Source organism: Myotis myotis, unplaced genomic scaffold, assembly GCF_014108235.1.
Source record: "Myotis myotis isolate mMyoMyo1 unplaced genomic scaffold, mMyoMyo1.p scaffold_m19_p_13, whole genome shotgun sequence".
Classification (NCBI taxonomy): domain Eukaryota; kingdom Metazoa; phylum Chordata; class Mammalia; order Chiroptera; family Vespertilionidae; genus Myotis; species Myotis myotis.
In genome coordinates, this window is record NW_023416317.1 from 23,653,068 (window position 1) to 23,667,699 (window position 14,632).

A 14,632-nucleotide genomic window follows, 5' to 3' on the forward strand; every position below is an offset into this window, starting at 1 on the left:
TGCTCCCATGCTAGAATGCTCCTAAACTGTTTTAGCCTTGACACACGGTCAGTGGGAATTAGACTACTAAAGAAATAAAGCAAAACTGAAACTTTTTAATTTAGGGGTCTACTATATTAACTTCTAGCAAATTAAATGGATGAGAGGTTTGCCACCACTGACACTTAATACGTCACTAGTTCTCCTGGCTCCCCCTCCTCCTCTCTGTGCCATTAACCTTTAGGTCTAGCACTTTGTCAATCTCACTTCAACCATGCTTTCCAGGGATTACAGATCAGTAATTCCACGGCACAGTAAGGCACAAACCCAGCCAAATCAGAGAGGCAGATGGGAGCTCAAGTAATTGAGAGGTTTCCATTTGCTGTACTGAAAACTGAGGCCTGAAAGACTTGCATTTTCTTCCTTACACACATTCAGAGCTGTTCAGGTTGGAAAGGCCTACTTACTTAAGCACTCGACTATTTCAACAAATACCTTAAGCGGCTAATGTTTCAACCTTTCTTGCCAACGGTAGATGGACGTTGTTGAAGACTCTCACATTAAATTTTCACACTCTCAAAGGTGGCAAAAAGCACAGAGGTGATAATCCCAGATGGAGGAAGTGACACCAACGCACACATATCCAAGTCCTAGCTTTCTACACACAATCTAATTATCTCACTAAGACAGCAGAGCATCTATTGGGATAATGTCAGGGCACTAAATCTGCTGGAAGAAACAGAAGAAAGGTTCTATGAAGTAGAAGTACCAAAGGATTTTAGTACCGCTTTAAAAAATACATGTTGTATATTGAAGAGAAATTATATTCTTTATCTCAGGATTTTCCATAAGTTGCTGACCTATTTCAATGACTATCCAGGTGACACTGACTTTGTGTGAAAATATGGGAATAAATTAACTTTTGGTTAAGTCTGATCATGATCTACTGAGCTCCTATGTAAAGCAAAAGTGGCCCTCAGGTTATTTTCTTCAATCCATAGAAATTTTCCTTATTGTTCCTCATTTGCTCCTACTCAGCATTTACTAGTAGTGAAATACTTTTCAAAGTGTGATGCCTGGGCCACCTCTACCAGAATCACTTGAGATGCATATTTAAAATGCATACTCCCAAGCTTGACCCCAGTCCTAATGAAAACATTGTCCTGGGACCCTAAAAATCTGTAAGTACAGCATGCTCCCCAGAAGATCCAATGCATACTAGCATGTATCGTCTCTTGTGCCTCTTCCACTTTCAAAACTGATCAATACTATGACCAATCAAACATTTCCAGCTGCCTACAGGGTGTTTGGCAGCGATGCAGTGGGAGAACTCAATGCTCACATCAGGAAATGCCTGGAGAACCAGGCAGGGAAAACAGCTGGAGATCGCCTTTAGGAGAGACCACCTCTGTTTTCAAACAATTGTGTATTTCTCGAACTAATTTTTTAAATGTTCACCATTTTATTTTATGTTATTGTTTTGTTTATTTTGTTAATCCTCATCAAAGATATTTTCCTCTTGATTTCAAGAGAGAGTGGAAGGGTAGGGGAGAGACAGAGAGAGAGAAACAACAATGTGAGAGAGACACATCGACTGGTTGCTTCCCGCACACGCCCAGACCAGGGCCAGGGATTGAGCTTGCAACTGAGGTATGTGCCCTTGACCAGAATCAAACCCAGGACCCTTCAATCTGCAGTCCGACACTCTATCCACTGAGCCAAACCAGCTAGGGCTCAATGTTCACCTTTTTAGAGGTTAGAACCTTAGCTAAGTGACTGCACAGGTGCCCCCGCTTCCCCATATAGAAAATGGGCACACCATCTGCTGCCTTACATTCCCTCTAATACATGTACTGCCATAAACTTCCTACGTCTTTTGCAAAACCAAACTCACCCCCGCCAAAAGCTTCGAGTCAGACCTACAAGATCTCCAATAAAAACCTTGCAGACAGAGCCCATGACCACCAATTTGCAAATTTCTCAGTCTAGAAAAATGAGAGGGGCAGGGAAGGAAGCAAAAAGTACGTCTACTGTAACTGTAAAAACTACTCCCACCCTAACCGGTTTGGTTCAGTGGGTAGAGTGTCGGCTTGCGGACTGAAAGGTCCCAGGTTTGAATCCGGTCAAGGGCATGTACCTTGGTTGCGGGCACATCCCCAGTAGGGGGTGTGCAGGAGGCAGCTGATCGATGTTTCTCTCTCATCGATGTTTCTGACTCTCTATCCTTCTCCCTTCCTCTCTGTAAAAAAATCATAAAATATATTAAAAAACAAAAACTACTCTCAACTTGCTCAGCAGGAAACTGCCGGCATTCTCCCCGTTAGCTGCTCTAGATTAAACTCAGGCCGGCCACAAAGCCGCCCTGATGGCTCTCGGAGATGCCGGGGTGGTAAACCGGGGGTGGAGCTGAACCGGTGTCAGAACCAAAACGCTCTTTGGTGGATCCACCGGTTAAAACCTCACTTCATTCTGTAAATATTTTTGAAACAAGAAATAAAATCAAAATAATTAAGAAATAAAATAATTTAGAAAGAATCTCATGCTAACTTTCAAAGGTTTCTGAAAATTCAAAAGTGCCAGAGGCTTTTTCTTTTGTAGCAGATTGTTTTTCAAACGCGACTTCAGGTTCCTGAGCGCATGATGTTGCCACTTGTGTCAGCTAGTTCATCAACGCAGCACATTTCCTGCAGATCCTGGGAGGAGGCATCCTAAGTAGGACCAAGGAGGCATCCTAAGTAGGACCAAGGAGGCTCCTAAGTAGGACCAAGGAGGCTCCTAAGTAGGACCAAGGAGGCATCCTAAGTAGGACCAAGGAGGCATCCTAAGTAGGACCGCTAGCACCTGGCAGTTGATCTTATTTGACCCCATGACAACAGAGACCAGGACCATAAAGCACTGAGGAGTTTATAATCCATTATGATGTAGGTTGAATGATAGTTGCTTCTGAAGTCTTCGAAAGTACAGGATGGAAAATGCCAAAGACTTTTTATTGACATATATCTATATATCTAGATAGCTATTTTAAACATTTACATATAATTTATAGGTATTTATAGATCATATAAATTTCCTAAATACAGATATATCCATAGATGATGAATAGACATCCATGTGAACGCAGAGATCTAAAATTAAAAATCCAATTTCACTGCTATGTATATACATATACATACATACAATGTGCATACGTGTGTGTGTGTGTGTGTGTGTCACCATATCTAAAGTGCAGATTTCTTGAGAGCAAGGAGCCGACCAGTTTCACAAATAGGCATTGCTCATGCAACATACAATGCTGAACAGAATAAACACAGAGCCAGTCAACCGTGAGCAGAAACTATCCCTCAGATACTAAAGCTAAACCCTGCTCTTGCTCAGGAGGGGCTATATCACAGGGCTGGGAGGGACTATGACATCCTGCTGGGATTCAAGCACCAATCAGCAAACCAGGTGGCATGTTCTTCTCCTGCTTTTTCACAGCTGAAGAAGAGTGAGGAAGGCAGTGTAGCCTGTATAACCGCTCAACCCACCTTGATCCAGGAGCTGTTACTGCTTTAAAAACATCATCTTTTAGGTTAAATAAAATGTGGTATATCCACACAAAGAACTATCACTTGGCACTAAAAAGGAATGAAGGACTGATAACATGCTGCAACATACGTGAACCTTTCATGATGCTCAGTGAAAGAAGCCAGTCACAAAAGACCATATATTGTATGATTCCATTTATATGAAGTGTCCAGAATATGCAGATCTATAGAGACAGAAAGTAGAATAGGTTACTAGTGGCCTAGGAGGAGAGGGGAATTAGTGACTGCTAATGGGTACAAGATTTCTTTTGAGAGAGATGAAAATGTCCTACACTTACATCGTGATGATGTTCGCAAACTGTGAATATACAAAAACGACTGAAACTACACTATATAAGAGTGAATTTTATGGTCTAGCAATTATATCTTAGTAAAGCTATTTTTAAAAAAACACAAAAATTTGCCCTGGCCGATGTGGCTCAATTGGTTGGAGCATCGTCCCATATACCAAAAGGTTGCGGGTTCAATTCCCAGTCAAGGCACATACCTAGGTTGTAGGTCCAGTCCCTGGTTGGGGTGCATACAAGAGGCAACCAATTGATATCTGTCTGTCTCTCCCTCGCGCCCCCCCCTCCCCCCCGGCTCTCTCAAATCAATAAACATAAACATATCCTTGGTCGAGGATTAATTCTTTTTAAATACAACATTAGTTTTCAAAACTATCATCTTTAAAAACCTACAGCAGCTACAGAGTCAACATTGAGGAGAGTTAATATGGCAGCTCTTTATCTTTCCAAGAGCCTCAGTAGACTTGGGCATTACAAGAATTAGACAAGCAACCGTTACAGCTGTAATGGCTGGGACAATGAATCAAACGGGGAAGGAAAATTTTTCTGAAGCCAAAAAATAAACTGTACAACACACACACACACACACACACACACACACACACACACACACACACACACGGCACTAAATCAAAACAACGGGAATCCCAGTAGGCTGTGTATGTGTCCAAGTGCTGTCATGCTGTCACTCACATCACCACAGGTTCCCTGACTCCCTCGTTATTAAAAGATAAGCCCTGGTAGGACAGGAGCTGGAAGTTTTTTGTTGTTGTTTTCTCATGACACATGAGATCGAGCACAGCTGGAGATGTGATGATCTTTAAAGGCAGTAGTAAGTATTTTAAAGTGCCACCAACACTCCCTGAACTGTTCTCCAAACACCACTGTGGAAGCTATGAGCTGTGACTACCCCTTCTCCAAGCCTGTTTCAATGGGAATGGGGGATTCACTCTACAGCAAGATCACTTACAGATAAGATGTGGGGTAGCTTTCACCTCTTCCATAAAATGAGGTGAAGGGTTGCTAGAACTTCACCAGCAGCCAATGCTCTGTGCAACATATAATGAGTGAGCAAAGCTGAACCAAAAAAGACAACTTGATTATCTCAGCCCTCTAAACTAAGGGCTCTGTGGTCTCCAATCACACGTTTACTCAGTGCCTATCATGGTCATAAGCAATGACACGTGCGGCTGGCAGAGAGATACCATTTAAAAGCCGGTAGACTCCATGCCACCCAAGAAACACACACCTCAGATGTAGTGATTTCATACATATGCATAATATAAATAATGCAGATTATATTTGTGTATATTTACAGTATATATACATGCATATGTGTGTATGTAGCAGTGAAATTGAAATTTTTATTTTTTTATAAACATACAAATGATTGTCAACATTTTCAAAGTAGTCATTCTAGAATGACTTGAGCTTACTTATTCAAAAAATAATTGTCACTGATTAGCCCTTCCGGGTTTGGCCCAGCGGATAGAGTGTTGGCCTGCAGATCAAAGGGTCACGGGTTCGATTCCCAGCTAAGGACATGTACCTCAGTTGCAGGTTCATCCCTGGCCCCTGTCAGAAAAACTAGCTCATCATTTTATAGGCACACTTAGATAGAACTGTGCCTAGCAAAAATAGATGCTCTGTAAATGTGTGTGCACGTGCGTGTGTGTGTGTGTGTGTGTAATTACTGGCCACCCTTTAAAATAGCCAAAAGAATGTATCTCAGACCTTGAAAGCAATTTCTAAAAACAACAACAATGTTCTGAGAATGAGATCACCTAGCATTAGAGTAAATGTGTAATTTTCTAAGGTGACTATTTTGAAGACAAGCTTGGATACCTTGTTATGTTTGTTTATTTTTAATGTCACACTTTATTTACATTAAAGATTACAAAATAAAAAGATAAAACTACCAAATAATTATAGACTACAAACTCCACAGAAATTAAAAAGAGGATATAAACATCATAAGCACTGAAAGAGGACAAGCAAGGTTACAATCCAATTCCTGCCTGTAAAAAGTTTCAAGTGGACTTTTATAAAGGGGAGTTGAGCTACACCCTGAAGAATACAGAGCCTTTGCGTCACTGGAAAGGGGCAAGAATGGCTTTCCAAATGGGAGGGAAACGAACAGAACCTAAAGGGAGAATTGCAGACAGGCCAGAGAGAGAGAGCAAACTGGAGCCAAGAGCTTAGGCCCTAAGCTTGATTTTAGCCGGCCAGTGGTTGGATGAATCATTACCAAATAAGAAATAAAGCAAAGCAACACTATACTCAAGGAAAGTGCTTCTAAACAGAGTCCTCTGTGCCACGTTGGTGTTTCTGGCTGCCCCTGGTTTCCATGGCTTGGATTTGCCCGTTTGGAAAAACAACTCCTTCTGGGACAATACCAAAATCACTGCCTCTGCCCTGAAATTAAACAAGACACGTACATATTCCAGCCTCTAACTTAGATGATAAACTCATCAAAATAGAGACTATGTCTTTTTGCACATAGCAGCAATCAGCAGTGTTACAATAGGTATTCCAATAAGGAATGAATTACAAGTTAACAATGAAAAAACACCTTAAAATTGTCCACTTAGCCCTAACCGGTTTGGCTCAGTGGATAGAGTGTCGGCCTGCAGACTGAAGGGTCCCAGGTTCGATTCCGGTCAAGGGCATGTACCTTGGTTGCGGGCACATCCCCGGGGAGGGGGAGGTGCAGGAGACAGCTGATCAATGTTTCTCTCTCATTGATGTTTCTAGCTCTCTATACCTCTCCCTTCCCCTCTGTAAAGAGTCAATAAAAAATATATTTTTTTAAAAATTGTCCACTTACCCCCTGTAGGGCTAAAATTTAAAAGACTGGCCATATCAAGTACCGGTGAGGACCCAAGCATTCCCAGAGCCCTTACACACTGCTGGTGGGAAAGTAGGATGGTACAACCACTTTGGAAAGCAGTTAAGCAGTTTCTAAAAAGTTAAACATACCCACTGACCCAGCCAGTCCATGCATATTTATCCAAGAGAAACAAGTGCATACATCCACAAAAAGGCTTGTATAAAAATGTTCAGAGGTCAGACCACAAAATGATGTACTTAATACCACTGACCTGTACACCTAAAAATGGTTAAAATAATAAATTTTATGTTATGTATATTTTACCACAATAAAAAAATGTTTAGAGCAACTTTATTCATAATTACTAAAAACAGGAAACACTGCAAATTTCCATCAGCCTTAGACTAGTGTGGAGAGACTCTTCCATGACATGACCACTGTCTGACTACTGCCGACCGGACCCACCAGCTAGGCCAGTGATGGCGAACCTATGACACGCATGTCAGAGGTGACACGCAAACTCATTTTTTTGGTTGATTTTTCTGTTAAATGGCATTTAAATATATAAAATAAATATCAAAAATATAAGTCTTTGTTTTACTATGGTTGCAAATATCCAAAAATTTCTATATGTGACACGGCACCAGAGTTAAGTTAGGGTTTTTCAAAATGCTGGCACGCCGAGCTCAAAAGGTTTACCGTCACTGAGCTAGGCCCTGGCCAGAACAGAGCCTGCTTCCCAAATCCCCACAGAGACTGTCTGATCAACCCCACCCTGTGACCCAGGGCGTTCTGGTTTGTGCTGGTTCACAGGTTGTGGCCCTCCTGGGGCAAGCAAGCGTTCCTCTCATCTGGAGCATGTGATGCCACAGGACCCTTATCCACCCTGCCCTGTCCCCTATCACCCTCAGCCATGCTGCTGCAGTGTGGACAGTGTGGAGAACACCCATGTCGTCTCGCCACCACTTCCCAAGACGACCCTAGCATGTAAGTTCCCATAATAAACTCTTGATATAATGATGGAGTTGTCAGCCTTTGCCTATAGTCTCTAGCCCAGGAGAATTTATAACAAATCGATAAGCAAAGTGTGACATAGTCATACAACAGACTACAGCACAGCAATACAAAACTATTGATCCCTACAACAACATAGATGACTCTTAAAAAGATGTTGAGCACAAGAAGTTGGAATCAAATGATTCTATTTACATGAAGCTCAAGAGCAGGCAAAACTAATCTATGAATGTAGAAGTCAGAACAGTGGTTATCTTGGGAAGGGTGAGTATTGACTAGCAAGGAAACTTGAAGGACCTTTCTGGGGCAATGGAAAAGTTCTCTGTCTTGATCTAGGACCCTAGATGGTGGTTAGAAAAGGTATAAACACAGGAAAAAATTAATGAAGCTATGCCCCTAAGATTTCCCCATATTAACAATGCCTCAATAAAAATAAAAGGAAGAAAAAAGAAAACCCAACATGTAGAACTCCCCGGTCCATGCTTCCACATTAAGCCCAGGGCTTACCTTTTGTTGCCCTCACCAAGTAACTCTATTACCACAAGGCAGGAGCTCACAATAAAAAGTGCCCCTGGTGTATTGTAGGATCTACCCCATTCAGGCAACATTTTTTAAGGTCTGACCAGAGTAGTTTAAAAAGAACATACAACCTATCTACTGATTTCTTGAGCCTTCTTAAAATTCATTGAATTTTTTTAATTCTAAATATATTTTATTCCTATCAGAACCCAAATGACCATTTGACAGTGCTGTTGTTTTTTTAAGTTAATAATACTATAAGAAAGGCTAGTTCCCAATATAACAGAAAGGTATCATGGAGTGAGGCATCTGGACTCTCTGATCATGGTTAATAAACCAAGTATAAGAGTCCACACTTCTATATGCAAGTTTTCTTAATATACTCTGTACTTTTAAATTCTTTACAAGTCCATGAAAACAATAAATCATTCACTCACAAAGACACAAAAAGTCCCTGGATTAACATCCAAAATCTATATTCTGAAGTTTGAAAATGAAAGCAGTTACTTTTAAGGATGGATTCTAAATAGTAAATCAACTAACAGACATCTACCTATAATAATAACAGTTTTCATATTCTGTTACTACCTTCTTTGTTTATTTACCTGTTGTCTGTCTCCCCTGTTAGAATGTAAGCTCCAAAAAGTCAGGGATTTTGTGTCCGTTTTGTTGACAGCTATATCCCCCGTCCATCAAACAGTGTCTAACACATAACAGGTATTAAATACTTTCCCATAAATGATCAGTTCATTTAATAGACCATCTGAAGTCAAGTAACTAGAAAACAAGATGAGTAAGGGCAGTTATTTCCAACCAACCAGCCCACTTCAAATGTTTCTCTACAGAAATTGAGCCTTAAAGTGGTTTTCTTTTCTTTCTTCTCCTCTTGTCTGTATCACTTTCCCAGTTATCTTTCCTTCCTCTAAGAACAACAGTCTAAGAGTTAACAAACTCACTTGTGTTACCAACTCAGTATCCCTGGGTCAATCACACAATTTCAATGTTTCTTTATCTTTAATGAAAAGACTGGAGTAGATTCATACATTAGCAGATACCATGGTGCTTAGTACTGAGAATAAAGAGAATAAAGGCAAAGTCCTAGCCCTCCAAGAGCGAGGCAGACAGAGGAGTAGGTCACACAGGGCGATGATTCTCTGACAGAGCATGCATGGTGGTGCCATGAAACCACCAACACAACACCTAATCACACCAAGAAGGTAGTGGCAGGAGGGTCAATTTACAGACATCTCGGCACCTCAGGGGTGAATAGGAGCCAAGAGAAAGAGCAGTGGGATGTCAGAGAGAGGCAATGGCTCACTCAAAGGAAGTAGTTTGATATATCTGGACTACTGGCTGTGGGTGAAGGAATGGGAGAAGATAAGGATGTGGGTGAGGGGATGGGATGGTGGGAGACAAGGCTGGAGAGGTACACAGGGAATGGTACTCTAGTAAAATCATGGATGAAATGTCCAGAACTGAACAAGGTTAGAGGCGGTGGTCAGTTATGGGTTATTATAGTAATAACGAAGAAAACTAATGAAGACCTAAGAGTTCCGATGACCTCTTTGGCTTCTCGTTCTACAATGTTGTTTGTTCCTACGTCACGTGACCATTCTTGTCCAGACTAATATCTCTAGCAGTGGCCTTTCCTCTGAGATCTAGACCCATATACGCAACTTTCTAAAATTTATCTCTTCTCTGAAACCTCAAAGATCCTTCACACTCAACATATTCAAAACTAAACCCATGATCTCACCCCAGAATCCAGTCTTCTTCCAGTGTTTCCTCCCTGCAAATGGGAGCACCATCCATCCACTTGGGTAACTGGAAACCTGGGAAGCACCCTCAATGCATTCTAAGTCTCCTCCCTCATCCCCTGCTTCAATCTAGCACCATGTCCTGAAAGTTTTCTCTCCAAATGTCTCCTAGATCTATCCACTTCTGACCTACCACAAAACCACCACCATCATTTGGGTAACCACCCTCTCTGGCCTAAACCACAGCAACAGGTTCACATCCTCCCCTATTTCTACATCCTCTCCTTATTCCCTTCCAATCTGTTCTCAAGCTGCAACCATGGACTGTTAGTTATGTCGATCAACCTGCCTCACTCCTTTAAGTCCTCTTGCCCACCACCGGGAGCTCCATCAAGGTCGTGTCCATGTTGCTCATCCGTAGCTCATTCCCCATGGAGTGGGTATTCAGTAAGTATTTGAGTCAAGGGGTGTAAGAAGGAACCTAAGGAGTCAGCACCAAATGGCACCGAGATGAACGAAGGTGAGGACTAAAAAGTGTCCATTGAATGTGCACTAGGATATCATTTAGGAACCTTGTCCAGAACAATTTCCATGGAGCTGTGGGAGCAGAACTCAGATGAGAGTAGGTCAAGAAGAGAACGGGCAGGAGGGAAGTAGAAACATACCGATCTTCTTCTTCTTTTCTTCTTCCTTGGATGGCAAGGAAGCGTGTCTAATAGCTGAAGGTGAGCACAAGGCTTAAGGATGGGTTTGTTTTTTGTCTTGAAAGTGGGAGAGACTTGTGCATGAGCACGTGATGAAGAGAAAGACCCCAGGGAGGAAGAAGAGGAAACTAGGAAAGAAACAGATCACTGATAGGTCCCTCACTGAGGCCAGAAGGGTTGGGACTCGTGAGAGCCAATAGAAGAATTAGTCTTTCTCTGATCCTAAGGGAAAGGAAAGAGGGATGGAGTTGGATCCGGAACAGTTTGCAGGCGGGAAAGTCACAAAGATGTGGCGGTTACTCTGTTTCTCCATTTTCTTCTTAAATGAAATATAGGAATTCTTCCAGCTCTATAAGAAGGCACTTTCTCCTCTTGGTTGGACAAGTACAGTATGCATATGTGCATGTGTATTCTATGCATTTTTTTCCTGGTGGTGTTTTTGTTACGGAACACCAAGAGCAATGTTTGATGTCTACTGTTAGTTCTGGACCTTACTTCACCCCATCCCTTCCCGGACCAATATCAACCATCTCTTGTTGGTATAGAGCAGTGATGGCGAACCTTTTGAGCTTGGCGTGTCAGCATTTTGAAAAACCCTAACTTAACTCTGGTGCCGTGTCACATATAGAAATTTTTTGATCTTTGCAACCATAGTAAAACAAAGACTTATATTTTTGATATTTATTTTATATATTTAAATGCCATTTAACAAAGAAAAATCAACCAAAAAAATGAGTTCATGTGTCACCTCTGACATGCGTGTCATAGGTTCGCCATCACTGGTATAGCGCCTCTAACAGAAAAAAGGGCCCCCATCATAGTCTCCAGCAACTGGTGGTAATTGTTCCCGATTGTGAATTCAGCAGTGCAGTGCGAGAAAACTTTACATAGGTTTTATACCAAGAATGACTACTATTTTCCATCCCTTTTACCCTCTACTCAATAGAACTTAAAACCTGATACAGCTGCTATTACATATTCCTTTTAAAAAGCTACCAAATCACTCTCATGGGTGACTTTACGCATTGGCAAAGAGGTTACAGCTTTTCAGCAGGGAAATAAAACCAGGGTTCTCTGTGGGGTCAGCCAATCGTTTATCAGTTACTCATCAGAAAAACAATAGTTTAAAAGGACACACAGAGTAAGAATGGGAGAAAACGAGTACAGGAAAAAGCTGCTGACATTAAAATAAAATTTAAAATTAATCCCTTGTCACTTTAATAGTGCTGCCACATAATGGAAGATGTGTTTGTTTTCAAAGGAGAGAAAACATCCAGAAATGTGCACTCATCTCTCCCTCAACTGTTATCGGGAAGAAGCGTAGGCTCGGTCCAGCTGGATTTGGGGTGGTGTAAACAAGTTGGCTAAATTGCTTGGCAGAGTGCATCTGCATCAAACCATTACATTCTGGAATTCACTCTATTAAAACCAAATCATTAGCCAAGAAGAATCAGCAGGCAACTATTCTCATGCAAAAGAGATATAAAATAAAAATCAAAAGCAATACATATGGATGATTCATTTTCATTCATAATTTTAGATGGTGCATAAGGCAAACTATTGTTTCAGATCTTTGTTGCTCTCTAACAGCCATCTCTGTACAATGTAGAGTATTGTTTCAATATTGGAACAATTTAAGCTTTTTCTCTGTGTATCTAAAAGTCCCTGGATTAACATCCAAAGAAACCTGGCACTGCAACAAAGCTGACTTGTAGCAAGTCTCAGCCTTTAAGCAAATTGCTTATTAATGCAAAACTAAAGTCGCTGTTCAGATCCTAATGAAATAGCTATGTATCTCCAGAAGTGTCCCCCCACTTTGCACTCTCCAAAACTGTGCAGAATTTTTCTAACACCTAATTTTCCATTACAGCATGGATGGTGGAGGGCTTTAACAGGTGGTGAAAAGCACAAACAAAATACTAAGTGGAAGAAAAAAAAAAAAAAAAGCTCAGACCAAAGTGTCAGCAAGGCTAAACAGCACAGCAGCAGGTAAGAGGAAGGCTGGGACATCCACATGTATCCCTCAGCCAAGATTCCCCAGACTCTAAGATAAGCTGGTATCACATGGAAACAACAGCCTCTTCAGATATGTCCATTGCTTGCAAAGACCTCATAAACAAAGACACAACAGAAGATTTACAGGGTCATTCTAATTATATAAGGGGGGGGGGGCACACATAACTAAGTGAATTTGTTTAGAATTGCACACATATGTAGTCAAATATTTTTTAAAAACAAATTATGCTTGTGATGACCTCTTAGGTTGGGAGAAATTGTGATTGGGTTTATCTTTTAACTATAAATTACACGTTTCATGCACATTCATGTATATATGATATATTCCGTATCAGAAACTGTTGAGAAGGACAAAGAGACAGAGTCAGAGGTGACAGACAAAGATCAACCCCAAGACCTAACACATTCCTTAGCAGAGTGTAGGCATCCCACAGAGGCTTATGAAAATGGAGACTGGGTGACAAAAGGACAGTAGTGAGTTTCCTCTGGTCACTTACTAAATATATTCCACTTTGTTATGTTTCCAGACTTCTTTGCAAACAAATGGGTGAAATGCTAAGAGTTCCGAAAGATCACATAAATAGCAACAAATGAAGGAGAACTGTAAGAATGGGTTTCCTATTTTATTAAGGGTAAATAAACATTCTTCCAATGAGTAGGGATTCACATAGTTAGGATGAAAACACACCCTGTATACAATATTCTGAAATTAAAACAATCTACAGCGTTATTACTTTTTTATATGCAGAAAGGGCAAGATAAAGCAAAGTGATGGAAATACCTCCTTAGAGCTTAGAACATGCAATACTCAGGAAGGTAAAGAGAGAAAGAGAAAGAGGGAGGAGAGTGGGAGAGAAAGGGAAAGGGAGGGAAAGAGAAGGAAGGAAGAGGGAAGGAGGGAGGGAGAGAGGGAAGAAGAGAGCGGGAGGGAGGGAGAGGGAGAGAGGGAGAGGGAGGGAACAAATGGAGAAAGTAAAATCATTTCCAGACTCTGGTTTTAAAATTAAATGTCCACGGCTTAAGTGTTAAAAGTGTTAAAACTAAAAGTCCATGGGGGGCAGGGGCCTAATACCTAAGTTCATTAAAAAACAGAAAAGGGAGAGAGACTATTTTGCAGGACAAACTGATGCTGCTGAGCAAGACTAGAAAGTAGTTCGAATGAACTCAATATCCAATACATAGATACCACACTCAATAGAAACAGTCCCTGAATAAATGTTAACATATATGGAGATAAAACAGAGCCAGAAGCAATCCCTGGTAAGGCTGGTTTTATATACTTGTATACATGCAGAAGTGCTAAGTCTGGATCTAATTTCTGCAACATCCTCACAATCCCAGAGGGAATTTCCTTTTATCTTATGGCATGTTTTTTTGTTGTGTTGTGTGTGTTTTTAAATCTTCACAGCAACAAACCTAAGCTCCCTAGGAAAAGAAGGCCATGCAGACAATAGGGAAGGGAAGGAGGAAGGAAGAGAAATCTGCCTTCCCAAACAAAGCCATGTGCAGGCTCCAGAAGATAAACAGCCAAGTAAAACAATCCTTCCAGGAGAAGACAGAGAAACAAGGGTGGGGAGCTGGAGGGAAGGAGGGTATAATCACACCTTCCCTTCACACACTGTAATTAGAAGAAATGCAAACTGGCCAGATCTCTCTCAGGAGCTCTCCTGGGCTCACCTGGGCCTGTTTTATTCATCAGGCTCCTCCCCAGTCTCTCTCCCTCTCCACTCCCCCTCTCCCCCTCTCTCCTCCCTCTCTCCCACAAACAAAAAGCTAAAGTAAAATGAATTTCCACAGCAAAATAGTTGCAGATGTTCTACCTTGGAACATACCCCTGGCAAGAGCTGGTCACCTGATACACAGGGAGGGGACCAGAGGCTGGTACAAAATGGCTCGGCTCTGTGGCCTTCTCACCTTCGCAGAACCCCACGCTCCTAAG

At 41.4% G+C, this 14,632-nt stretch overlaps 1 protein-coding gene across 7 annotated transcripts in view; it reads right to left on the bottom strand.

Annotated features, from left to right (window-relative positions):
* The window catches only part of VGLL4 (vestigial like family member 4), a 146,212-nt gene that overhangs the window by 57,475 nt on the left and 74,105 nt on the right, over nucleotides 1–14,632 (bottom strand). Inside the window, exon 2 of one of the 7 annotated variants that reach the window (XM_036332195.1) lies at nucleotides 3,637–3,730. The exons of the other annotated variants lie outside the window; for them this stretch is intronic. Within the exon in view, the coding sequence (XP_036188088.1) occupies nucleotides 3,637–3,730 (94 nt within the window). The remainder of the gene's footprint in view (nucleotides 1–3,636; nucleotides 3,731–14,632) is intronic. 7 annotated transcript variants of the gene reach the window in all.